Here is a 27,645-nt window from a genome sequence, read left to right on the forward strand (position 1 = left end):
ATAAGCTCATGAGGAGCTAATGAAACGAATTTGTCTCATCATGTGGAAAACTGTGGTCCTTCTGGCCACGCACAAAACACCAAGTTTCAAACGCGCCCACGTTTTGCTTAATTCGGGACTTCCAGCGGGCATTAGCACTTTTCCCTTACAGTCTATTTAAACGCCCTAGGAAAACAAATACCGTCGCCTTGGCAGGCGGTCCCCGCACAGACACACCTAGCTCCAGCCACATGCAGATGTGTCTGGTGGGCTGAAGTAAATAAATGACAGGAAAGCTAATGCTGCTTTTCAAGATTAACGTGCATTCCCAGAGACAAGACTGCCACCTGGACACACGGCTGGAAACGGGAGAGCATGTGCCTCTCAGAGGAGAAAATGGAGAGAATTTCAACAGTACTTATTTAAACTTTCCACCTTCACACACGCCCCTTTCCCCCAGCGCGGGGTCGGGGACTCGGCCCAGCCAGCGGCGCGAGGAAATCTGCACTTGACTTCCGTCCTCTCCCAGGCGGGAAAGAGCGCTGCCCGCCACGGCCGAGACCCTTCCTTCCTGCCCGCCGACCCCCACCCCGCCCGGGGACCCCTCCCGCTCGGCGCGCGACCAGGAGGAAACGCAGCCAGCGCGGCTCCGCGCCCCCTCGCCGGCGACCCCGGCCCGGGGCCGCGCTCCGACTCGCGCGCGCCCACCCCTTGCCCCGCCACAGGCCCAGCCCGCCTCGGCTCTCGGCCCCGCGCCCCAAGCGCACCCCAGCAGTTCAGCCGAGGGCTCCCGGAGGCCGGTGCCCGCCCCACGCCACGTCCGGCACAGTCGCCCCCTCACCGCCACCCTCGCGCCGCCCTGGCCCACCAGGCGGCGCCCCCTCCCCAGCCGCCTGGGCCGCTCACCCCCGCGCTCCCCGCCTGCTCGCCGTCCAACCGCCCCCGCCCGGGCCGCCCGCCCGCCCCCGCGCTAGGCCCTGCGGGCAGCCACCGGGAGAGGCGGCTCCAGCGCCGCCCGCCCGTCCGAGAGGTCCCGGCTGCCCCTGCCGCCCGCTCGCCGCACCTACCATGGTACAGATGGAGGCGAATTTGGAGACTGTCATTAGGATTTCCATCCGGCCAGCGCCATCTTCCACCCAATCACAGCGGCGGCGGCGGGCGGGGGAAGAGGAGAGCCGGGCCGCCCGCTCGCACCGCAGCCCGCGGGCGGACCCCGAGCCGCCGCGGACCCACGCACCGAGCCCGCTGGGCCGCCGCTGCCGTCGTCGCCGCCGGCGCTCAGGCACTCCCGGCCTCGGGCCCCAGCCCCCGCCTGCCGGCCGCCGGCCCGCCCCCGGCTCCGCCCCAGCGCAGGACGCAGCCGCTGCCTCCGGGCCCGCGCCTGCCCGCGAAGCCGCCCTCCGCCCACCCCGCCCAGCGCGCAGGGGAGCGGGCTCCGCCGAGGCCCTAATGCCCGGCCTGCCAGGCAGCAGCGCGGCCCGGCGGCGCAGCCCCGCCCACCCCTCGGCGCCCCCTCCGCGGCCGACGAGCGCGAGGCGGGGAACTCCGGCCCGGCCCCACCCCGCGCGCGGCAGAGGGCAGGACCGAAGGCGGGCACCGCCTCCTGCCCGCGTCCCTGCGGTCCTAGAGCCGGGCGCTTAGATGCCCCGCGTAGGAAGGGGCGCGGCGGGGGGGCGCGGGGGCGAGGGAGGCGGCGGCGACCTGGGAGAACCTCGAGGGGACCAGCTGCGACACCCACCGCGGGCGAGGGGACGGCGAGCCCCCGCTGCCTAAACAGAAAACGGAGGCGATGATCTGGGTAACTATGCGCGGAGTGGGAGGAAACCTGCTCTGTACAGTTAAAGATAACCCGGGTTACCCAAGCACTTGGTTTGTTTCTTTTTACGTATATTGGATGAATCACCGGAGTCAAACACAACTTAGAAAAAGACAAAATAATTAAATAAAAATGAAGAGGCAAAGAACGAATTACACGTTTAACTCTTTGAATTAAGAAGAAATAAGTAATGGGGGAAGGAGAGGAGCAAATCCTGCTGGCCTGTTGGCCGTAAATTTATAACAGGCTTCTAAATATCTGCACATTGAGCTGCAAAATAGGGAAGATCTCAAGCCAGCAGTGATGATGATATTACCAGAGACAAGAAGCCCACAAGCAAGAAGAATGCCCTGTGAGAAATCCTTAGGCAGTGCTGGCTACTGGCATGGGTAGTTCCTCTTTTCTTCTTTTCTAAAATTCATATTTGCACCCTGTTCTTCATGCCTGGCAGCTCAGCTTTATTTTTTCCTATTTGAGAAAGTAGCTCAAGTGAGTAGAATAACTTCATAAATTACTATGTTAGAAAGCTTGTGGCATCTTCGATGGGTGAACTCGTGATGGGGTACTTTTCTGGGTTCCCCTAATTCAGTGGGATTGAGGATCTGAATTCAGGCAGAGCTGTAAAATCAGAAGTGCCTCACCTCACGGGCTCAAAGCACTCAAAAACAAAGCATTCAAACAAAATTTAAGTGAAAAATAGACTTCTGGTACATGAATACTGTTTCCATAGTGATTCCATTATAAGCTTGCTTGGGGGGAGAATGCAGATTGAATATAGCTAAGTCCCATGGTAGCCGGCCTGGTTCTCCAAGCGCCTGCCTCCATGGAAGCCGAGAGCCCTGATACCCCAGCCAGGGGCTTCCCTCTCTAGACTTGCAAGCATCACCCACCTGAAGTCTTTCTTGCTCTTTTCTAACCCCTGTTTGGACAAGGGTTTCTACATCTTAGACCTCTAGGGCCCACCTGGGCTTTGTCCGAGTGTCCCCATGCCCGTCTGTCTGCCCATCCTGATAAACAAACAGCTGTGGTCATCCTGTCCTTTCCCCTTGCTGTTCTATTCCAGCAAACAGATCTGATGTGCCAGAATTTTAGCCCTGCCTCCATCCCGCTAACCACCCATACACCTCCTTGTCCATTAATCCTAACGTGTCACAGGAACAAAAGCCACCGGCTTTACATGTAAGTTTATATAAGAACAAGGCCTTTCTAAAGTGAATTTCTAGGCCTGGTATGGTGGCTTACACCTGTAATTCCAGCACTTTGGGAGGCCGAGGCGGTTGGATTACTTGAGGTCAGGAGTTGGAAGACCAGCCCGGCCAACATGGTGAAGTCCCGTCTCTACTAAATACAAAAATTAGTCGGGTGCAGCGGCGCACACCTGTAATCCCAGCTACTCAGGAGGCTGAGGCACAAGAATAGCTTGGATTCTGGAGGTGGAGGTTGCAGTGAACTGGGATTGCGCCACTGCACCCCAGCCTGGGTGACGGAGTGAGACTGTCTCTCGAAAATAAATAAATAAATAAATAAATTTCTAGGCTGGGCACAGTGGCTCAGGCCTGTAATCCCAGCACTTTGGGAGGCTGAGACAGGAGGATTGCTTGAGCTCAAGACCAACTTCCTTGCGACCAGGGAGTTCAAGACCAGCCTGGGCAACATAGTGAGACCTTGTCTCTACTAAAAGTAAAAATAAAATAAATCAGTGGTGCATGGTAGCACATACCTATAGACCCAGCTACTTGGGAGGCGAGGTGGGAGGATCACTTAAGCCCAAGAGATCCAGGTGGCAGTGAGCCATGATTGAGCCACTACACCATAGCCTGAGCGACAGACCGAAACCGTGTCTCAAAAATACAGCGCGATGGCTCTTGCTGTTGTAATCCCAGCACTTTGGGGGGCCAAGGCGCGTGGATCACTTGAGGTCAGGAGTTCGAGACCAGCCTGGCCAACATGGAGAAACCCCGTGTCTACTAAAACTACAAAAATTAGTTGGGCATGGTGGTGAGCACCTGTGATCCCAGCTACTGGGGAGGCTGAGGCAGGAGAATCGCATGAACCTGGGAAAAACCAGTGAGTTGAGATTGCGCTACTGCACTCTAGCTTGGGCGACGGCGCAAGATTCCATCTCAAAAATAAAACGTAAATTAAAAAAGAAATAAAATGGATTTCTGTTAGAATTATCTGGAGTCGTGTCTAGCTGATGTTGGAGCTGTCTAAATTCACAGGTAAAATCATGAAACCTGATCACAGAGCCTCACAATGCCTTGTCTCCTATGGCCGACTGGAGAGGCAACAAACATAAAAGAGAGATTCTTGAATCTATGTGCTAGGTGTTGTACTGAGTGTTCTTTACCATATGTCATGCAGTTGGAGAATAAGTTTGGCTGAAATGCCACACTTTTGGACCCTGAGCTTGGAAAGGGTCATCTGGCTTTAGAACACAGCTTTACACAGCTGTGTAATCAGCTTTACAAAGAGCTTCCCTGTGCCTAGCGAAAGATGAGTTTGTGTAAAACTGACTCCTTTTGGGCCTTCTTGAATATGCAAACTACAAAATATGCCCAGATGCCTCAGGGACTAGGCAAGTAAATGAACTATGTCCAACCTTAATCCATTTAGTGAGCACAGCATTTTATAATTTTTTCATTTTCATACCTTTACACAAGCCCACACTCTCCAGTTCCTTCCAGTCTGCCTCAAATTTTCCGTTACTCATTCTGTTCAGCAGTTGAACATAAGTCACTTTATTATATAGTTCTGCCACCTCTCTTCTCCCTGAAGGCATGTGGGTTCACACCAGCTCACATAAATGAGTGAAGCTTTGCTTGTGATGGGTTGGGAAAGAAAGTGGTGGGGAGAGGTCCAGGAAGGGGTGTGACCATTTTATCCAAGCTTCACAATAACCCGATGAAGCAGGTGTTATGATTATCCCCACGTTTAGATAAGGAAACCAAGGTACAGAGATAACTTTTCCAGGGTTGCACAACTAACTAGTAAGCAGTGGAACTAAGGTTTGAACCTAGCTCCAGGAGCCACACCTGTGTCCACTCTACTACACCAGCTTTGTAAAAGTATTTTATTTTGATTCTGGCAGGATGAGGTTGAGAGGCACCGACTCTTTTGGGACTTGCATGAAGGTTTAAGCTACAAAAAAAATACTCAAATAGGTATTTCTTTGTTTCACTTTCCTCATCTGGAAAATAAGGGTAACAATTACGTTACAAGGATAAAACATGTTTCAAATAGTGTCTGGCACTCAACACAAAATGGAGAGCTTAGAATGGACATTCAAAGTCAACATTTTAAAAGTTGGGGGCCAGGCACAGTCACTCACGCCTGTAATCCCATCACTTTGGGAGGCCAAGGCAGGCAGATCACGAGGTCAGGAGATCAAGACCATCCTGGCTAACATGGTGAAACCCCGTCTCTACTAAAAAATTAGCTGGGCGTGGTGGCGGGCACCTGTAGTCCCAGCTACTTGGGAGGCTAAGGCAGGAGAATGGCGTGAACCCGGGAGGCAGAGCTTGCAGTGAGCCAAGATCACGCCACTGCACTCCAGCCTGAGCAACAGAGAGAGACTCCATCTCAAAAAAAAAGTTGGGGTGGGCAAATACAGCCCTCAGGCTGCCAGCTTGCTCCTCCAGATTTAATGAGCCTCTGCTATGTGCCAGCCACCTGCTTAGTACTTCAGATACATATTCCAATGTAACCCTTACAATGACCTTACAGATCCATCATTTCATACTTATTTTACACACAAGGGAGTATAACATTCATCATTGCACTAACCAGCACATACAGGGCCAGGATTCACACAAAGGCTCTGACTCTAAAACCTGTGGTCTCTCCACTTCTTTACCCAACCTCTTAATAGTTGAAGGAATCAACCTGCTTGGTGGCATTCATTAATATCATCCAGCCATCCAGCAACAGATGTCAATCAAAACAGTAATTGTTTTATTGGCTTGCATCAACAAATCAGCGACTTACTTTTCAAGCCCTTTTTTTTTTTTTTTTTGAGACGGATTAATTTTGGGATTACAGGCATGAGCCACCACACCCGGCTGATTTTGTTTTTTTAGTAGAGACAGGGTTTCACCATGCTGGCCAGGCTGGTCTCGAACTACTGACCTCCAACCAACACGATACATTTCAAGGCTCCTCAAGCACTAACAGATATTCTGCCTGCTTCTCTGAATCTCTTCTTCGGGTTGGAGTTCCCCATTTTCTTTTCAGCATTTGCTCAGCTCTAATGAGAAAGTTCATCAGAAAAAAAAAAAAATAGCACAAGAAAATGAAACATCCTCTGGACTCCGAGAATCCTCTAGCATCTAGGTCTAACTTCCTCATTCCTAACTCTGATTTTCTTTATTTGTGCCCTTAGAGTTTTTCCTATGGATACAGTGTCTTCCTTCATCTTGCCTCAGAGGTACTTAGTATTTATTGACTAAGTAAACAGGATTTAGATATATACAATACATTGCTGAATAATTGAGCAATCAGAAGGGATCATGTTTGTGTTTCAGTTTGTCAACATGTTCTACATGTTTTTTTTTTTTTGTTTTTTGTTTTTTTGAGGTGGAGTTTTTCTTTTTTGTTTTTGGTTTTTTTTTTTTTTTTGAGGCTCTTGCCATCCAGACTGGAGTGCAATGGCGCAATCTCGGCTCACTGCAACCCCCACCTCCCAAGTTCAAGCAATTCTCCTGCCTCAGCCTCCTGAGTAGTTGGGATTACAGGCACCCACCACCACTCCCGGCTAATTTTTTCGTATTTTTAGTAGAGATGGGGTTTCGCCATGTTGGCCATGAAACTCCTAAATGTGAAAACTAAATATGAAACTCCTAACCACAGCTGATCCACATTCCTCGGCCTCCCAAAGTACTGGGATTACAGGCATGAGCCACCGCGCCCAGCCAGCTATCTCTCTTTCTGTCTCCCACTTTTCACAGAAGAAGAGTGTCTAATGAAAGCATTTGGAAAGGTATCCCCGCAGGGCGTGGTGGCTCACGCCTGTAATCCCAGCACTTTGGGAAGCCAGGCAAGTGGATCGCTTGAACCCAGGAGTTACAGACCAGCCTGGGCAACATGGTAAAACCCTGTCTCTATTGAAGAAAAAAAAAAAAAAGTTACTACATACTAGAGTCTTCTCTACTCCTTTCTTCCCTTCTTCTTCTTCCCTTCCTCTTCCTCTTCTCCCTCGTCCTCTTCTTCCTCTTCTCTTCTTCTTCACCTCTTTCTCATTCTTCTTGTTCTTCTCTTTCTTTTTCTCCATCTCCTCCTCCTCTTCTCCCTCCCTCCTCCTCTCCCTGTCTTTCCAGCTTCATCTCCTACCTCTCTCCCCTCATGTACTATGTTGCTCCCACTTGTTCCTCAAACACTAACAAGCTCCGCAGCGCCTCTGAGCCTTTGCACTGGCCTTTCCTTCTCCCCGGAACACTCTCCCTCCTTCTTTACACAGTAAGTTTTTGGCGTGGGACTTCAACTCACATGTCACCTTCTCAAGGAGACCTGGCCTAATGCCTGGACCCATCCTGGCAGTTAGTGCTCAATAAATACTTGTTACTGAATGAATTGAAACTGATGAACACCTATACTTTAAGTATGTCCCACTCCAGAGCAAATAAAAGTAAAATAATTCTGATACACAGGGATGTTTTATCTTCTCCAAACAACACAGTACACGTCAAGGCTCCTCAAGCACTAACAGATATTCTGCCTGCTTCTCTGAATCCCTTCTTCAAGTTGGAGTTTCCCATTTTCTTTCAGCATTTGCTCAGCTCTAATTAGAAAGTTTATCAGGAAAAAAGAAATAGCACAAGAAACTGAAACATCCTCTGGCCTCCAAGAAGCCTCCAGCATCTAGGTCTAACTTCCCCATTCCCAACTCTGATTTTATTTATTTGTGCCCTTAAGAGTTCTCCTATGGATACGTCTTCCTTCATCTTGCTTTCTCTCTACTACCTACCTCTCAAATTTTTCAGAGTAGCTTTTCTATATGTTTTACCAGGGTTTAACCATTTGTTGGAGTTTGTATGGTAAACCTTTGGCTCTACCTTGTCATTTTGCTGTCACTTTCACATTCAGATTTGCATTTTAGCACCCACGGGGCCTCCTTGCCACTTGACCTTCATCGGCCTACCTAGGGTACCTAGGGAGAGGTAATGTGCCACGTTGGGGTTTCCTGAAATGTTCAAGCTGAGTCCTCAGCTGATGAAAATACACATGGTTTCTACTTCTTCTTTAAATATATACATATATATATATATATAGCTAAGCACAGCAATGTTAAGCCAAATAAAAAATTCCAAAATATATTTAGCATGAAGAAACTCCTGTCATATACACAATAAACTGTTAACGGTGATTTCCTGGAATGAGGAAGTGGGAACTAGGGGAGAAGGTACAGGAGGGAATTTTTACCGTATACTTTTTTAGTTACACATACGAATGTACAACTATTTCAAAACTTCAGTAAATTGAGTATTTTTAAAACTTAAAAAGACATATTTATGTGACATTATTTTTAAATTACTAGGGCACAGTTTACTTTTTTTTTTTTTTTTAGTTTTAAAAGTAATGTATTGGCCAGGCCCAGTGGCTCACACCTGTAATCCCAGCACTTTGGGAGGCCGAGGCTGGCAGATCATGAGGTTAGGAGCTCGAGACCAGCATGACTAACATGATGAAACCCCATCTCTACTAAAAAATACAAAAATTAGCTGGGTGTGGTTGCGCGCACCTGTGATCCCAGCTACTCAGGAGGCTGAGGCAGGAGAATCGCTTGAACCCAAGAGGCGGAGGTTGCAGTGAGCCGAGATCACACCACTGCACTCCAGCCTGGGCAACAGAGCAAGACTCTGTCTCAAAAAAAAAAAAAAAAGTGATGTATTTTGAGCCTAGTTTAACTCTGATTCCTCTCTGCCTAAGTAGATCATACACTTGAACCCCCACACTCCCTCCTTCGGCCTCTCTCAGGGTACTTATCTTCCACTTTCATTAGCTCTGACTCTCTGGGTGAAGAAAGAAAACAATCTCTTTATACATGAAGTAAAGGACAAGCATCTATTTGCCTGCTTCAAGAGGGCTGGCCTTGGGTTGTTTTTCCAGCATTATCAAAAGTAAGAGGTTATGGGGGAAGTGAGAGGTGGAAGAAGGGAAGTGAACCTCAAAATTTCTCACTGTTCTCGTGTTCCTGCCACTCCATCCTCAAGACCCAAAGAGAAAACAGATGCAGTAGACTCCAGTCCATCACGTGATCAGTGCCCGCACCTGCCCACGAGGTGGTCCTGTCGCTGCCTTTTCCCCAGCACAGGGAGAGCACTTGCTCCTCCAAGCTCCTCTCCCTTGCTTGCTTATTTTTTAGAAGAATTTACTTTGGCCTTTCCCAATTCCCTCTAGTCAATTCTGCCAGGTATGTTGTGGACTTTTATTTCCTTTTTGTGTTTTTTAACAACAATTACACACAGGAGCAGATATATCTGCTTTCTGGCACAAACCTTGAGGATACACAAATGACAGATTTACGAGAATTTTTTTTCATAGGTTTTCCAGGTAAAAGTAAATGCACATCTATCTCTCCAAAGCTGCAACCAGGGTTGCTTCTCCAGCCAACCTGCCGCAGACTGGCATACAATGTCCCCAGAGCCACTTCTTCCTCTCGTCTGTTGCTGGTAAACAGCAAGGAGTTTTGAATCTTAAGGATTCTATTGTTAAGTGTTCCTGGGAAACAGGAAATACACAACAAAATAATGAATATGGGAAAGTCAAAGTTTATAAAGCTCAATTGTAGAAACAGTTGACCCTGAAATACTACAGGGTTTCAAGTTAAGACTTAGGGTGTCCGAAGGCTTGATTGACTCCCCCCGTACACACACACAAACACACATGCAGGATGTTCAGTTTGTGATTCTTTTTTTTTTTTTTTTGAGACTTAGTCTCACTCTGTCACCCATGCTGGAGTGCACTGATGCGATCTTTGCTCACTGCAACCTTCGCCTCCCAGGTTTAAGCGATTCTCCTGCCTTGGCCTCCCGAGTAGCTGGGATTACAGGCGTGCACCACAACGGTTGGCTAATTTTTGTGTTTTTAGTAGAGATGGGGTTCAGGCTGGTCTTGAATTCCAGACTTCAGGTGATCAGCCTGCCTCAACCTCCCAAAGTGCTAGGATTACAGGCATGAGCCACCATGCCCAGCCAGTTTGTGATTCTGAACAAGCTCTTAACCTTCTCAGCTCCAGTTTCCTCATTATACAATGGTGAAGATCCCTACCTCATCATGTTGTTGAAAGGATTAAATATGATACTGTACATAAGTTCTCAGCACCAGACCAAGCCCACAGGACAAAGGAGATAAAAGGAATGCATGGTTGTTCACCTGGAATCTTTCTTCACCTGTTCTTAACAGGACACTTCAGTCAAAATAGCTTGTGATTCCTTGACTCAAAAGGTAATGAATTTCCAACAGCCAAGAGGTGGAAATAACCCGCATGTCCATTGACAGAAGAATAGATAAACAAAATGTAATATAAACATACAAGGGATTATTATTCAGCCTTAACAAGAAATGGTATTTCGACACATGCTACAACATGAACGAGCCTTGAGGATGTTATGCTAAGTGAAATAAACCAGTCACAAAATGATAAATACTATATGATTCCATACAGTATTCCATTTGTATGAGATACCTAGAATAGTCAAATTCATAGAGCCAGAAAGGACAATGGCAGTTGCCAGGGACTTGAGGAGAAGGGCAGGGGGAGTTATAGTTTAATGGGCACAGAGTTTCACTTTTCCAAGATGAAAAGAATTCTGGAGATAGATGGATGGTTGCACAACAGCGTAAATGTCCTTAATACGGCCGGGCATGGTGGCTCACGCCGGTAATCCCAGCACTTTGAGAGGACGAGGTAGGTGGATCACCTGAGGTCGGGAGTTCGAGACCAGCCTGACCAACATGAAGAAACCCCATCTCTACTAAAAACACAAAATTAGCTGGGTGTGGTGGTGCATGCCTGTAATCCCAGCTACTCGGGAGGCTGAGGCAGGAGACTCGCTTGAACCTGGGAGGTGGAGGTTGCGGTGATCTGAAATCATGCCATTGCACTCCAGCCTGGGCAACAAGAGTGAAACTCCCTCTCAAAAAAAAAAAAGAAAAAGAAAAAAAAAATCCTTCATGCCACTTAACTGTGCACTTAAAATGGTTACATAATAATAAAGCCTATTATATGAGTCTTCAGAGGAAGCTGACAGGCAGTTTGGCACAGGGGTTAGAAAGTTAAACTTGGGAAAGACCCTGACCCTTTCAGTTTGTCAGTCACTTCTTAAATCACAGGTCAGTGTCTTGTAACAGTGTTGCATAAACACCAAGGCACAGTCAAGATTCAGGCTGACTATCCCTTACCCGAAATGCTTGGGACCAGGAGTCTTCTGGATTTATGATTTTTTTTCAGATTTGGGAATATTTGCATTGTACTCACTGGTTGAGCATCCTAAACCTGAAAATCCCAAACCTGAAATGCCCTATGATCATTTCCTTTCAATGTCCTGTCAGCACTCAAAAAGTTTTGGATTTTAGAGCATTTTAATTTCCAGATTTTCTGATTAGGGACACTCAACCTGCAGTAGGCATCTTTAATGGATTTTTTGCAGAGTGTTACCTAAATCACATTGCTAAGTCTTGTTATTCTTTTAAAATCTAAGCCCATCACACAAGAGCATGAAGATAATATGTTCGAGCATGAAGATAATATGTTCGAGCATGCTCTCTGGAAGCACTGATTGTCATAGTGAAAGGTTAAATAAATGTTGATGCATCCACACAAGTGAATATTATTCAAGCCTTCAAAAGATTAAGACAGGGCCAGGCTCGGTGCCTCACACCTGTAATCCCAACACTTTGGGAGGCATAGGCAGGAGGATCACTTGAGCCCAGGAGTTCCAGACCAGCTGGGCGACATAGTGAGACACCCATCTCTAAGAAAAATTAAAATTACCCAGTCGTGGAGGCACACGCCTGTAGTCCCAGGTGCTTGGGAAGCTGAGGAAGGAGGTTCACTTGAGCCCAGAAGGTCAAGGCTGCAGTGAACAGTGATCACACCACTGCACTTTAGGTGGGGTGACAGAGCAAGTCCCTGTCTCAAAAAAAAAAAAAAAAAAAAAAATTAAGGGTATATGTGTCCGGCTCAAAAACACATCCACAATCTATTATTAAGTTAAAAAGAAACAGCAAATTTCAAGATAAGATGTAATTACGAGAACAGGTATAATTTTATACCCAATATTTGGAAGATTATAAATTTAACTATTGTGATTAATTCTGGGGAGTAGAATTATAGAGGCTTTCCCTTTCTTTTTTGTGTACTTCATTTTTGTTTAACATTTCATATTGAAAATGTATTACTTTTATAATAAAAACAGTGTTTCAAGGTTATCAGCCCAGTAGCTTCTTGCTCTCTTTTCACCTTGATAGAGTTGCCATTGATATCATGGGAACTAGATGACATGGAGGCATTGTGAGGCTGTCTTTGCTCTTTAAGCCATCCACTGTGTTACAGGCATAATCAGGCCTTTGGAAATCATGTTGGCACCTCCCTGAGGTCCATTCATAACATTGCCACGAGCCCCCTCACAAAATGATGAAATATGGTCTAAATGAAGTGTCTCTTTGGAGGAATCTAGTCTTGGTTCTCCCACTTAACATCACTAGTGCCCTACTTAAAGATTTTCCAAGATATAGTGTGTAAAGAGTGTTGTAAGACTCTTACATAAATTAGTGAAAACTCCCACATAAATTTCTTTGCTGGTGTATGTACCCAAAGCCTTAGAGAAAGGGCAGCTGAGATAGGACAGCACAGAGTGGGTCATGAGTCCAGAGACAAGTCTTCAGTCGTCAGACCTGAAGCTCAATTTTTCTATCAAGGAACACATTTGGTGCAAGGGAGACAGATTTACTCAAAAAAACAAACAAACAAATAAACTCACAAGGACCTATTAGGATAGCTATATATATATGAAACTAACAAGCATTAGCAAAGATGTAGATAAATGCAGAGAAATTGTAACCCTTTTCTCTACAACAAGTGGAGAAATTGCTGGTAGGAATACACAATGGTGCAGCCAATGGTGAAGAAAACAGTATGGCAGTTCTTAAGAAAATTAAGCATAAAATTGCCATATGATTCTGCAGTTCCATGTCTGGGTATGTATCCAAAAGAACTGAATGCAGGCAATCCAACAGATATTTGCACACTCATGTTCATAGTAGCATTATTCACAATAATAGTCCAAAGGTGGAAGCACCCAAGTGTTCAATGATGCATGAATGGATAAACTTAAAATGTGGTACATACATGTATACGGAATATTACTCAGCCATAAAAAGGAATGAAGACTGGGTGCAATGGCATATGCCTGTAGTACTAGCTACTCAGGAGGCTGCTTGAGGTCAGGAGGTTGAGGCCAGCCTGGGCAACATAACAAGACCTATTTTTGAAAAAAAAGAAGAAAAAAAATAAAATTGTGATATATGCTATGACATGGATGAACATGGAGAACATTTTGTTAAGTGAAATAAACCAGACACAAAAGGACTAATGTATGATTTCACTTATATTAATATGAGATAGCTGGAATAGTCGAATTCATAAAAATAGAAAGTAGAGATTATCAGAGAGGGAATAAGGGGAAGTTATTGTTTAATGGGTACAGCGTTTCTGTTGGGGATGATGAAAAAGTTGGGGTATAAATAATGGTGATAGACGTACAACCTTGTGGATGTATTTAAAGCTGCTGAATTGTATGTTGACAAATGGCTAAAATGATAAATATTGTGTGATTTTATCACAATCAAAAACTAAAGAATCTAAAAAAAAAAAAAAAAAAAAACCCTCACAAGGGACTTGAGGACAAAACAGAATGCCAATTTGTTAATTTACACCGATTTCCCTCCTCCTCCAAGTCCCCAGAGCACCATCACTTCCAAGACTGTGACCTGCTTACACATCCACTCTTCTGCTCCCACAGTCCGCGTGTCCACCCTGGGGGCCACGGCTTATTGATACTTCCATGTATCAGCCTAGGGATCCCCTGCTGCCTTCTGAATAAAGGGCGCAAATGCACGAAGCCTGCTTGCGAATCAACATGACACCTGGCTTCCGATACCGCTTCCCTGCCCGTCTGCTTCCACGCTTCTCACTCACGGACTTCCCTGCTCTCCCCCCACCTTGTCTCCTTTTCCATCTGTGCTGACCCTTTGGCTTTGTGACTCAGCTTTTGGATTGGCCACTTGGCTGGGCCCTTGGTCCCTGCAAGTCTGAGTTTCCTGTATCTACTCCCTGTCAACTCTGAGTCAGCCAAACAGCTGAGGTCATTCTCTACTTGTCACCACTGATGGGGACGGAGAGCCAACACCACCAGTCAGTCACCCAGGCTGGAAATTTAAGCATCATCATTTCTTCTTTTCCTTCCCAGCCCTCCCATCCCCGCTTGCAGGCCAGTCAGTTCCACCCCAGGAATGTTCCCCCTCAGGTGTACATATTTCCTTCTGAAGCCCCATCCCCCTGCTGCTTGAGATCGGGGCCCATCATTCCCCAAAAAAACCACTCTCCAGCCTCCTGCCTCACCTCTAGCCTCTAGTCTGTGCCCTCCAGTTCTTTATGCCCTGCCAGAGTGACTGTAAGTCTGGTCCCAGTGCTGCCCTGTGGACAAACCTCCACAGGTTCTCATTGCCAGGGGACCAAGTTGAAGCTCTTTGCGAGAACTGCACCCTCTCACTCCGGCCAGCCCACCACTCCAGCTCAGCCCTCCTCCCGCAGGCCACACTCATTCAACATGCTGAACTTTTGCCTTTCCCAAGGGCTTCCACCATCCTCCAAATCTGCCCACATTGCTCCTTCTGCCAAGAGTGACCATGTGGCCTGGTTTGCCCAGAACAATCTCTGTTTACGCCTATTGTCTGGTGTAATTATTAATTAACCCCCTCCCCCTCCATCTGCCCAAGTGTCCTGGTTTGAACAAGTTACATGGTCAGATTACATTTGCCCTAATTCTTCACCTGGCAAATCTCTGCTCATCCTCCAAGATGCACTTCAATGTCAGAAGCTCTGGGAAGCTTGGCCGAAGTCCTGACCTCTCCTTCAGGACTCCCTCAGCCTCATGTATGACTTGATGATGGTGTTTACCAGCGTGCATTATTAGGCAATTGTTTACATGTCTAGTCATCCCTACTAGACTTTTTCAGTCTTACATATGCTCAATTAATGTTTGCTGAGGAGGAATGAAAAATGAATCCATTAAATAGTTACTACGTAAGGGCCAGGTGCAATGGCTTGCGTCTATAATCCCAGAATTTTGGGAGGCTGCGGCAGGCAGGTCACTTGAGCTCAGGAATTCGAGACCAGCTTGGCCAACATGGCAAAACTTCACCTCTACTAAAAATACAAAAATTAGCCAGGCATGGTGGCAGGTGCCTGTAATCCCAGCTACTTGGGAGGCTGAGACAAGAGAATCGCTTGAACCCGGGAGATGGAGGTTCCAGTGAGCCGAGATCGTGCCACTGCACTCCAGCCTGGGCGACAGAATGAGACTCCGTCTCAAAAAAAAAAAAAAAAAGAAAAAGAAAAAAAGGACTATGTGCCAGGCATTGTTCTAGGTTCTTGGCAAAACAGATAAACATCCTCTCCCTCTTGGAGTTTCCATTTAAGTAGAGGAAAGAGACAGAAGTTAATTTCTGAACCATTCACTGTTGAGGTACAGGTTCAGGATTTCCTTTGATTAAGCAGCCTTGCTCCTGGAGCTGGGGCTAGGACTCAGCTCCATAAGCCATATGGCTATGTGAGGAAAGTGGGCCCCATCCTGGTCAAACAAGCATTCGGAGAGTAGGAAAGAAGCATGGGGCCAGGCAAGGTGGCTCGTGCCTGTAATCCCACTGCTTTGGGAGGCAAAGCTGGAGGATCGCTGGAGTCCAGGAGTTCGAGACTGGCCTGGGCAATGTAGCAAGACACCATCTCTAGAAGGAATTTTAAAAATTAGCCAGGTGTGGTGGCGTGCCTGGAGTCCCAGCTACTCCAGAGGCTGAAGCAGGAGGATCACATGTTTACAGTTGTACATGCTCAACACCAGTGAACCTTGTCATGAAAACCCCTCCACCATTGCTGCTACCTAACTTTTGCTTTAAGCAACATAGATTTTTAGCTATCATGATATCAAATTGGCAGACAAGTATACCCAGAGAGATTGCTATCCTTTAAATATTAACAATTAAAACAAAAATCAGGCCAGGCGTGGTGGCTCACACCTGTAATCCCAGCAATTTGGGAGGCCAAGACGGGACAATCACCTGAGGTCAGGAGTTTGAGACTAGACTGGTCAACATGGCAAAACCCCATTTCTACTAAAAATACAAAAAAAAAAAAAAAAAGCCAGGGCTGGGCACAGTGGTTCACGCCTGGCCTGTAATCCCAGCACTTTGGGAGGCCAAGGAGCGTGGATCACAAGGTCAGGAGTTCGAGACCAGCCTGGTCAATATAGTGAAACCCCATCTCTACTAAAAATACAAAAATTAGCTGGGCGTGGTGGTGCACGCCTGTAATCCCAGATCCTTGGGAGGCCGAGGCAGAGAATCACTTGAACCTGGGAGGCGGAGGTTGCAGTGAGCTGAGATTGCGCCACTGCACTCCAGCCTGGGCAACAGAATGAGACTACATCTCAAAATAATAAAATAAATAAATAAATAAAAACAGAAATCTAGAGAAAGGAGAATGGCAATACGGTCTGTTCTTTGGACGTGGTTTTGACAGAAACAAGACATCCAGGAACACTAATCTCATTGCTAGATTGCTTTAGGATTAAACCCTGCCCTAGAAAGCCCTAAATACCTTTCCTCCTGGGTGTATTATTAAGTCATCTGAGAAAGTCTCAATCCTATAACCAAAAGCACATTAAAGAAAAATTTCTTCTCACCGTTTTTACCTTGAGAGATGATAGAGTAGCAAGTTTATGGATGAGAATATCAAGTGGGCATTTTAATGGAAACTGGGCCAGAAAAAGATGGAATAATTCTTTTGTGCTCTTTCCTTTTAATGCTTGAGTCAAAGTAACCCATCCGGTTTTCTTCAATACTGGGTTCTGCGTTAGTGCTCCAGGAGGTAGAACCCTCTCCCTGGAAATGATTCATTACCTGTGTTAACTTGAAAGGTGTCACTCTTCATCTGCCTTCTCTTGTTCCATGGCACCACTGTAATTTCAATAATCTGCCTGCTTCCAGTACTGCAGCAGACTTCTTCCTTCTGCTTCTTTCCTTTTTTCTCTCTTTTCTTTTCCTTTTTTTAACCTTTTATTATGGAAAGTATCAAACAAAAAAATTGGAATTGTAAAATGAACCTAATCTATGCATCATCCAGCTTTTCTACATCAAATTTATATACAGTAAAATGCATGCAAATAAAAAAATAAATAGGCTGGGTGCAATGACTCACACCTGTAATCCCAGCACTTTGGGAGGCCGAAGCGGGTGGATCACTTGAGGTCAGGAGTTTGAGACCAGCCTGGCCAATATGGTGAAACCCTGTCTTTACTAAAAACACAAAAATTAGCCAGTGTGGTGGTGTGCACCTGTAGTCCCTGCTACTTGGGAGGCTGAGACAGGAAAATCACTTGAACCCAGGAGGCGGAGGTTGCAGTGAGCTGAAATCACACCACTGCACTCCAGCCCGGGTGATAGAGCAAGATTATGTCTCAAAATAATAAAATAATAAAATAAAATAAATAAAAAAGGTTGGGCATGGTGGCTCATGCTTGTAATCCCAGCACTTTGGGAGGCCGAGGTGGGTAGATCACTTGAGGCCAGGAGTTCGAGACCAGACTGGCCAACATAGCAACACCCCATCTCTACTAAAAGTACAACAATTAGCCAGGCGTGGTGGCAGAAGCCTGTAGTCCTAGCTACTCAGGAAGCTGAGGCAGAAGAATTGCTTGAATCCAGGAGGTGGAGACTGCAGTAAGCCGAGATTGCGCCACTTTATTCCAGCCTAAGTTACAAAATGAGACTGTCTCAAAAAAAAAAAAAAAAAGTAAAACGCATGGATTTTTTGATAAATCTATATACCTGTTTAACTGCCACCCAACACACAGAACATTTCCATCACCCCAGAAAGTTCCTTTGTCATCCCCCAGGTTTATCAGTTTTCAATACCTGGTCATGCTTGTTTCATCTAGACCAATACCCCACAACCCCCAGAATGATTTAGAAGCAAATTTACACATCAGATCATTTTCTCTGTAAATATTTTCTTATGTTTCTCTAAAAGAAAATCAAAATATTTTTATCACACTGAAGTGAACAATATTTTTTCCACATTATTAAATATCTAGTCCCTGTGCACATTTCCCTAATTCTCTTTTAATAGATTTGTAATTGGTTTATTCACCTTTGAGCTATCCTACTGATTTTGAAATCATTCCAGATTAACATTTCCATCCACCATCATGATTATCTTTTTTCTTTCTTTCTTTTGTTTTTTTTAGATGGTTTTGTTTTGTTTTGTTTTGTTTCTTGAGACAAAGTCTCACTCTGTCACCCAGGCTGGAGTGCAGTGGCGTGATTTCAGCTCACTACAATCTCTGCCTCCCGGGTTCAATCAATTCTCATGCCTCAGCTTCCTCAGTAGGTGGGATTATAGGTGTGTGCCACCATGCCTGGCTAATTTTTTTTTTTTGTATTTTTAGTAGAGATGGGGTTTCAGCATGTTTGCCAGGATGGTCTCAAACTCCTGACCTCAGGTGATCCACCTGCCTCAGCCTCCCAAAGTGCTGGGATTACAGGAGTGAGCCACTGCACCCGGCCACCACTATCATGATTATCTATTAACTGAGTACTTTTTAATCTAACACAACTATGACTCAATATAGCTGTCCAGTTTAAATTTCCAGTACTGCTATTCATATGGCTTATCCTTCCACAAGAGTTAACTGGCTTTTGTATGAATAAACCTTGTTTCTCTGCCCCTGAGAATTTGATTATGCTGTGTCTTATCTCTACCCTGCCCTCAAACTTTCATTAAATAAATATTTGTGCAACACCTACTGGGTGTCAGGGCCAACGCTAGTTTCTTGGCAATCAGTAGTGAACAAGATACACGTAGTTCTTGACCCAAGAAGGTTATGACACCCTCCCCTCTCTACCTAGTGGAATCCATTTACTTTAAGGTAAAGTTCAAATGTTACCTCCTTTGCCAAGTCAGCCTGATCTCTTCAGGCAGAAATCAGGCTTCTATAGTATTCTCTCATTCTTTTAAGATTCCTACCTCACTTCATTTGCACTATTCCTAGAAAACATACCACCTGGCCAGGCATGGTGGCTCGTACCTATAATCCCAGCACTTTCGGAGGCCAAGGTGTGTGGATTGCTTGAGCCCAGGAGTTCAAAACGAGTCCTGGCAGCATAGCAAGACCCCTCTCTACAAACAAACAGGAAGAAAGAAAGAAAGAGAGAAAGAGAGAGAGAGAGAGAGAGAGGAGGGAGGGAGGGAGGGAGGGAGGGAGGGAGGGAGGGAGGAAGGAAGGAAGGAAGGAAGGAAGGAAGGAAGGAAGGAAGGAAGGAAGGAAGGAAGGAAGGAAGGAAAAGCAGGAAGAAAGAAAGAGAAAGAAAACATAGCACAGAAGGAATTTGAACATAAGATCTGTAAAGAGACTTACTTCAACTTTGTAGTACCCTCAACAGCTAATGGAAACAGTGAATGAATGAATATATAAGAGCAGCTATTAAAGAAAAAAAATTACCCATCAGCTGCCAAACTTGAGACAACAGTTTGAAAAAACATGTTTTTGAAAATTCTCAAGTTGGTATAGGTGATTGCAATGCCCTGAGGAGATCTGGGGAGAAAAGTCCATTTATAAAGCAATTGGGAATTGGGCTAGAGATTAAAAGGACATACCTTGAAGTAGTTTCCTTCTTTTAGTTATCTTGTTCCATGAGGGTATATTTCTGAACTTGGCACAGGGAATTAAAAAACCAATTTTCTGTAGTCAGAAATTCTTAAAAATATTTCTGTGCTATTATAAAAATTTGAAAATATAAAAAGAACAAAGAATCAGCCATAATTCACCACTCAGACAAAATCACTGTGACTATTTTGGCATATTTCCTTCCTGTCTTTTTTCTCTGCATGTAGAAAACTGGAGAGCTGGATTTCTCAGTGGCGCTGGGCACGGGTGGACCTGCACAAGAACGTTTTGTTTTCCATATTAAGGTCATGTGGTCTTTGTCTGCTCTCTGGCCTACCTTTCCCCACTAATGACCTCTCTCTCTTTCTTTTTTTCCTATTTTCTTCTAGCCCTTCCCTCACTAAACCCAGAGTTCTGGTCTTGTGACCGTAACGTGAGTCTTCACTCAGATCTCTGGTTCCAATGTCATGTCCCTGACCGGGATACTGACCCTGTCACCTTGAATCCCTTCACCTCACTTACCTGGCTCTGAAACCAAGTTCATGGACCAGACCAGACCTGATCTTTAATCTTTATTATATTTTTTTCTTTTTTTCCCCATAGCGTTAAAAAGTCTTTGCAAATAGAATTATTATTATTATTATTATTATTACTGAGACGGAGTTTCGCTTTGTCACCCAGGCTGGAGTACAGTGGCATGATCTCAGCTCACTGCTAGCTTCACCTCCTGGGTTGACACCATTCTCCTGCCTCAGCCTCCAGAATAGCTGGGACTACAGGCGCCCACCACCATACCCAGCTAATTTTTTTGTATTTTTAGTAGAGACGGGGTTTCACCGTGTGAGCCAGGATAGTCTCTATCTCCTGACCTTGTGATCCGCCCGCCTCAGCCTCCCAAAGTGCTGGGATTACAGGCGTGAGCCACCGCGCCCGCCCTTTTTTTTTTTTTTTTAAACAGAGTCTCCCTCTGTCACCCAGGCTGGTGTGCAGTGGTATGATCTTGGTTCACTGCAACCTCCGCCTCCCAGGTTCAAGCGATTCTCCTGCCTGAGCCTCCCGAGTAGTTGGGATTAAAGGCATGCGCCACCAAGCCCAGCTAATTTTTGTATTTTTAGTAGAGACGGAGTTTCACTATGTTGGCCAGGCTGATCTCAAACTCCTGACCTCAGGTGATCTACCCGCCTCAGCCTCCCAAAGTGCTGGGATGACAGACATGAGCCACTGCGCCCAGCCTGTAAATAGAAATTGAATGGCTGCATATTATTCTTTTTTGTTTGACCATAATTATCTTAACCATTCTAATATTGACCTTATGTTACTTTTAATTTGTCATTATCATAAATAGCATTGTGATGAATATCTTTGCAATTAAATCTTTAACTGTATATCGGATTTTCTTAAGTCAGATATGTACAAATAAAAGCACTGACATAAAATATGGCATTAAAATATTTCATATGTATTGTTAAAATGACTTCTAGAGAGAGCATACAAACTTACATTTCCACTGGAGAGTGCAGTGTGTCCGTTTTGTTACATTGTTGCCAATATTATGTATTACTGTAGAAACAGGGAACAAAAGGGAATTTAGGAATAGAAAGGAGCTTTCTCAATGTGATCAACAGCATCTATGAAAAATGTACAACTAGCAACATACTTCATGGTGACAGACCAATGCTCTTCCCCAAGATCAAGAACAAAGAAGGGTGTCCACTAATATCACTTCTATCAGACGGTGTATTATTTTTAAATAATTGCTCATATAAGCTATTTAAAACCACGCTGCATTTCAAATTGTATTTCTTTGCTTGGTTGCAAGAGGAGCCTTTCTTATGTATATTAGCAATTGCCCTTCCTTTTTTGTGAATTATATATCTGTCATCTTTGCCCAGGCTTGCTTTTTTTTTTTTTTTTGAAATGGAGTCTCGCTCTGTCACCAGGCTGGAGTGCAGTGGTGCTATCTTGTCTCACTGCAAACTCTGCCTCCTGGGTTCAAGCGATTCTCCTGCTTCAGCTTCCTGAGTAGCTGGGACTACAGGCACCCGCCACCACATCCAGTTAAATTTTTGTATTTTTCATAGAGATGGGGTTTCACCGTGTTGGCCAGGATGGTCTTGATCTCTTGACCTCATGATCCTCCTGCCACAGCCTTCCAAAGTGCTGGGATTACAGGCGTGAGCCACCGCACCCGGCCCAGGCTTCTGTTTTTGTCCTAGGGCTTTTTACATTATTTCTGTTGAGCTCCCTAAATTTTCATCTTAAATATTTCCATGAATTTGTAGTATGTTTTTTCTCTTTTGTATGCCATATTGTTGCCATAGAGTTTTGTGTGTGTGTGTGATCAAAATCAGTTTGTTTCTTTTTAAGCTGCTTTTATGCTTAATCATGTCTTCTTATAGTACTTCACGGTACTGAGGAAACTATACCGCTTCCATATTCAAGAACTAGTTGAGTAGTTCATAGCCTATTATTTGGATAACCAATTTTCCTATGAAAAGCAGTTCTTATATCCTGCAACTGGTGTTGTCTGTATTATTATAACACATCAACAAGAAAAAAAAGTGTCAGAGAATCTAATTTGGAATACTGGTTCAAAATCATAATATGTAGCATTCATTCTAGGTTCCGAGCCATGTTTTTATGTGCAAGACTCAGAAGAAAGGTGAGGTTGATATTCAAGAATTATACAGAGGCAACCTACAGAATGGCCTTTGTCCGATTTATGACAGAATTTTACAGGAAAGGGTAGCCTAATTTGCATCAGATGTTCACCATGCTTTCATAATTGTTTGATAGGGAAATGGAAACCTGTCTCCTCCCGTTCAAGAATAGCTAAAGAGTAGGGAGGACAAATAAGAACTGCCCAGGCTAGAATGCAGTGGTGCAGCCTTGGTTCACTGCAGCCTCAACCTCTGGGGCTGGAACAGTCCTCCTGTCTCAGCCTCCCGAGTAGCTGGGACCACCAGTATGTGCCACCATGCTCAGCTAATTTTTGTTTATTTTTGTAGAGAGGGAGTCTGATATGGTTTGGCTGTGTCCCCACCCAACTCTCATCTTGAATTCCCTCGTGTTGTGGGAGGGACCCTGTGGGAGGTAATTGAATCATGGGGGCAGGTCTTTCCCATGCTGTTCTTGTGACAGTGAGTAAGTCCCATGAGATCTGATGGTTTTATAAAGGGGAGTTTCCCTGCACAAGCTGTCTCTTTGCCTGCCACATAAGATGTGACTTCCTCCTCCTTGCCTTCGGCCATGACTGTGAGGCTTCCCCAGTCACACGGAACTGTGGGTTCTCCATTAAACCTCTTTCCTTGGTAAATTTCCAGTCTCCGGTATGTCTTTATCAACAGCATGAAAACAGACTAATACAGGGTCTCACTATGCTGCCCAAATTGGTCTCAAACTCCTGGGCTCAAGAGATGTGCCCACCTCAGCCTCCCAAAGTGCTGGGATTATAGGTGGGAGCCACCTCACCTGGCCTGTGATACTGTTTTTAAAAATTTTAGTCTGTTAGTTTATAAAAGTAACAGTTTAAAAAATATTTTAATTATTTGACTTTACTTGTAGCTTAGCTCATCTCTAATTATTTTCAGGTACTAGCCTGGAGCTGATAAATGACCTTATTTTATACCTCATATTCTTTTGTCTTATAATGAGTTTGAATGTGAGTCAATAAGACAAGATGTACCTCAGTGTCACCACTTTCCAGAAATAGTATCATTTATATATGATGAGTAAGATTTTTATGATACCAAAAAATTCTCAACATAAAACAACAGGAAAGCCCATATGAAACAATTTAGGAAGAATATTTAGACTAAAGTACAAAAAAGAGTCCAGGATTACTGAATTTCAAAAGGAAGTCATCTGGTCTGGCATGGTGGCTCACGCCTATAATACCAGCACTTTGGGAGGCCAAGGCGGGTGGATGACTTGAGGTAGGAGTTCGAGACCTACCTGATCAACATGGTGAAACCCCATCTCTACTAAAAATACAAAAATTAGCCAGTCGTGGTGGCACATGCCTGTAATCCCAGGTACTTGGGAGGCTGAGGTAGGAGAGTTGTTTGAACCTGGGAGGCGGAGGTTGAACCCAGGAGCTGGAGGTGGGAGGGAACCCAGGAGGCGATGAGCCGAGATCACACCACTGCACTCCAGCCTGGGCAAGAGAGTGAGACTGTCAAAAAAAAAAAGAAGTCCCCTATCAACCACCATTTCAAAATAAATCAATGAAGAGAAAAGGGAACTGCAGAAGCCAGCAGCACTGAAAGGTGCCCGGGACAAGGCAAGGCTGCAGCATGATACAAGCTCTTCGCCACTTCACTGACATCAACATCACTCTCCCGACACTCAGGGCCGGGCAGCCTTTCTAGAATTTGCTTTCTGTACAAGGCAGTACCTGCACATAGCACGGACTCAAGAGACGGTGCAATTACTAACACCTTTTCAGTAGGTTCTTGGGGAATACAGTCAGTTTTCAAAGAGTTCCACGGTGTGGCACTCCAGACAGGGTCTCTGGAGCCAGGCCGTCCAGATGCAAATCCTGGGTCTGCTATTTACCAACTCTGTGACCTCAAACATTTTACTTAACCTCTGAGTGTTGGTGTACACTCGTTTAAAATGGAAATAATAGTAGTATCAGAGGTTTATGTCAAGATTGAATGAGACAAGACATAAAAAGTACCTGGTATCGAATAAGCATCTGGTATACCTGAGCTAGTCACACACAGAGGAAAGTAAAGCACCACCAGTTAGACATTTTCCATCTGTAACAGCTTATGCAAGTAAAACAAAACAAAAAAATAGAAACATTCTCTAAGGGCCATTGAATCGGTTAGAATTAGGTTTAGTTATATGAAATAAACAAATAATCATCCCACCCCATGCCCACACACTCAGACACACACAAACCCCAGCAGTTCAGAAATACAGAAATCAGTTTCTCTCACACATAAAATAAGCTGGAAAGTAGGCAGCCCAGGGTTGCACAATCACCTGGATTCAGGCTCCTTTGGTTGCATAGCTCCTCCCTCCTGCTCTGTCTGCTTCCTGGTCCTGGAAGGCTGCTTGGCTCCTACCATCTCATCTCCTTTTCCAAGCAGTGAGGAGGAGGAAGGTGCAAAAATGAACCTACACCTTACCATTTAAAAACACTTCTCAGACTGGCCTTTGTGGCTCACCCCTATAATCCCAGCACTTTGGGAGGCCGAGGCAGGAGAATTGCTTGAGCCTGGGAGTTTGTGAGACCACGATGGGCAACATAGGGAGACCCTGTGTCTACAAAAATTTTTTAAATTATTTGGGCATGGTGGCTGACACTTGTGGTCCCAGCTACTCAGGAGGCTGAGGCGGGAGGATCACTTGGCTCTGAGAGGTCAAGGCTGCAGTGAGCTTTGATGGCACCACTGCACTCCAGCTTGAGCAGTAAAAGCAAGATTCTGTCTCCAAAATAAATAAATAAATAAAAATATTTATCAGCGATTACATCCAACACTTCCATTAACATCCCATTGGCCAAAATTTGGTCTCATAGTCTCATCTAGCAATCGGGAGGCTAGGAAATAGCCTTTATTCTGGGTGGGCGTGTGCCCAGCTAATAAGTGGGGGTTCTAGCACAAGCAAAGGAAAGAATGGATATTAGAGAGGAAAGGAGCATTCAATTCCCCAGCCCGGTGGATAACAAACTGGCTCTGAGCAAGAAACATAATAATATTCAAATACAGGAAGGCAGCCCCAAGACTGACTGACTATTTATTTGTTAGGGCATAATTGTCAATGGTTTACTTATTGTGTCTTATAGAATCATAAACTAGATTATGTCCTCAGCCCTCCTGGAAATTCTTGGCAGAGTGTGCATCCCATTCAACCTCCACAGCATAAAGGAAAGGGAAGGCACTTGGGGAGGATTTCAAAGAAAAGCCATCAGGATGACTAATAGCTCAAAACAATAAGACCTAGAACGCACTGTTAAGGAATGAGTCAGCTAGGGAAAGAGATGGCTAGAGGGTGACTAAATAATGATTACTTGCTATACAAAGGTCTCTGCACGGAGGAGGAGGGAGTGGGAGGAGGAGAAGAAGGTGGACGATGACCAGGAGTATGGTCACCTCCATTAGGGATTGAATGGAAGGAAACGGGAGCAGGAGTGACTTAGAGACCTGAAAGGACAAATATGCTGAAGGGGATGCTTGTCAAAACACAGGAGATGGTGTAAACATATAGCATGTGGGGATTATACATTGACATCTCTGACCACCGTGGTATTTGAATGTGCTCTTCCCTGAAGCAAGGCTTGAGGGTTTGCAGGGGCACTCACAGGTGGAGGGAGGGTGAGCGACCAGAACTCCTATGATTTCCTTCTCTGTGCCCCAGTTTCCCTCATGGAATACCCCTGTGTTGGAGTTCAGAAAAGAGATCCTACATTGATTTGAAAGATACACTCTGGTTTTGCAGATGTACAGAAAATAATAACTAAACAGTATCAGTATGTGGCAGGACAGATCCTACCAGTAGAAAGGAATGCCCTTTTTGTATTTTAGGATCTCATTTTTTAAATTATAAGAGCAGTATAATGGCTTTCCAGTCAAGATGGCCCTGTAAGATGCATGCCATCTGCTGCACACATTTAACAATGTCAAACTAATACACAAAGAGAAAACCAAAAAAGCTATAGCATGGTTCAGAAACAAGACAATTACTTACATGGACCAGAAACAGAGAGAGCTGAGTGAGGCAGAAACTAGGACCAAGGGCCATGGGTCTCAAACAGGCAGTGGTAGTCAAGAATCTGGCTTCTCTAGTAAAGCCTGCTCTGCCTGACGCTAGAGACCAAAGCCAGGTGCCTGTAGAAGCCAGGGGCTGCAGTAGAGCTCGCCTTCCTCCTCTCCCCCAGCTCCTGCTCCACTCCCACTCCCCAGGGGTAACCACGCTCCCTTTTCAGCCCTCCTGAGAGCCACTCTGTAAGATAAGGACATGTGGTATCTACAGGGCTTCCCACCTCGCTTCCCCTTCCCTGATTTCTATTCAGTTCTGCCACTGCCCTTACCTCTTCATTCTGTTAACTATGATTCTTTTGTGTTTTGTGCATAGGTGCACTGCAGAAATGTGTAATATGACTAAACCCATAGAAAAGGGAACATATTCTATGTTATTAAATCTGCCATGATTTAACAGAATATTTTTTCCAAATTCAATACATAGCTCAAAATCATGTCCTATTTTAGTTAGCTTCATTTTTTTTTTTTTTAAAGGCAGAGTCTCACTCTATCACCCAACTGGAGTACACTGATGTGATCATGGCTTACTGCAGCCTCATCCTCCCATGCTCAGGTGATCCTCTCACCTCAGCCTCCTGAGTAGCTGGGACTACAGGCATGTGCCACTATGCCCAGCTAGTTTTCATATTTTTAGTAGGGACGGGGTTTCGCCATGTTGCTCAGGCTTGTGTCAAATTCCTGAGCTCAAGCCATCTGCCCACCTCTGTAATCCCGGAACTTTTGGAGGCCGAGGTGGGCAGATGCCTCAAGACCAGGAGTTCGAGACCAGCCTGGGCAACACAGTGAGACCCCATCTCTACAAAAATTAAAATTAAAAAATTAGCTGGGCATGGTGGCACTTGCCTGTAGTCCTAGCTACTCAGGAGGGTGAGTCCTAGCTACTGGGCTCAAGAAGATCACCTGAGCCCAGGACATCAAGGCTACCTTGAGCTATGATGGCAACACAGCACTCCAGCCTGGGTGACAGAGCGAGACCCTGTCTCAAAAAAATATGTATTATTCTTGCAGCCCCTTGACTTCCTGTTTTAATATGAACTGATGATTTTTTTCCTTTTTTTTTCCTTTGTTTAAGATGGAGTCTTGTGCTGTTGCCCAGGCTAGAGTGCAGTGGTGCGATCTCAACCTCCGCCTCCTAGGT

At 45.2% G+C, this 27,645-nt stretch overlaps 1 protein-coding gene and 1 long non-coding RNA gene across 4 annotated transcripts in view; both read right to left on the reverse strand.

The window, feature by feature from the left end:
• The window catches only part of USP12 (ubiquitin specific peptidase 12), a 104,743-nt gene extending 103,402 nt beyond the window's left edge, over nt 1-1,341 (reverse strand). Inside the window, exon 1 of the mRNA XM_050766899.1 lies at nt 1,047-1,341. Coding sequence (XP_050622856.1) covers nt 1,047-1,094 — 48 coding nt within the window. The 5' untranslated portion in view covers nt 1,095-1,341. The remainder of the gene's footprint in view (nt 1-1,046) is intronic.
• Nucleotides 1,342-2,552: 1,211 nt separating this feature from the next.
• LOC126940779 (uncharacterized) overlaps nt 2,553-27,645 on the reverse strand; it is a 67,155-nt gene continuing 42,062 nt past the window's right edge. Inside the window, exons 3-6 of one of the 3 annotated variants that reach the window (XR_007720907.1) lie at nt 21,235-21,294; nt 19,725-19,842; nt 16,970-17,122; nt 2,553-6,041 (exon numbers count right to left, since the gene is read on the reverse strand). This is a non-coding gene — a long non-coding RNA (uncharacterized LOC126940779). Of the gene's footprint in view, nt 6,042-8,387; nt 9,512-9,691; nt 13,276-16,969; nt 17,123-19,724; nt 19,843-21,234; nt 21,295-27,645 lie in introns of those variants that run through there. The other 2 variants (XR_007720905.1, XR_007720906.1) reach the window with 2 other exon arrangements.

This window comes from Macaca thibetana, chromosome 17 (assembly GCF_024542745.1).
Source record: "Macaca thibetana thibetana isolate TM-01 chromosome 17, ASM2454274v1, whole genome shotgun sequence".
In the NCBI taxonomy this organism is placed as follows: domain Eukaryota; kingdom Metazoa; phylum Chordata; class Mammalia; order Primates; family Cercopithecidae; genus Macaca; species Macaca thibetana.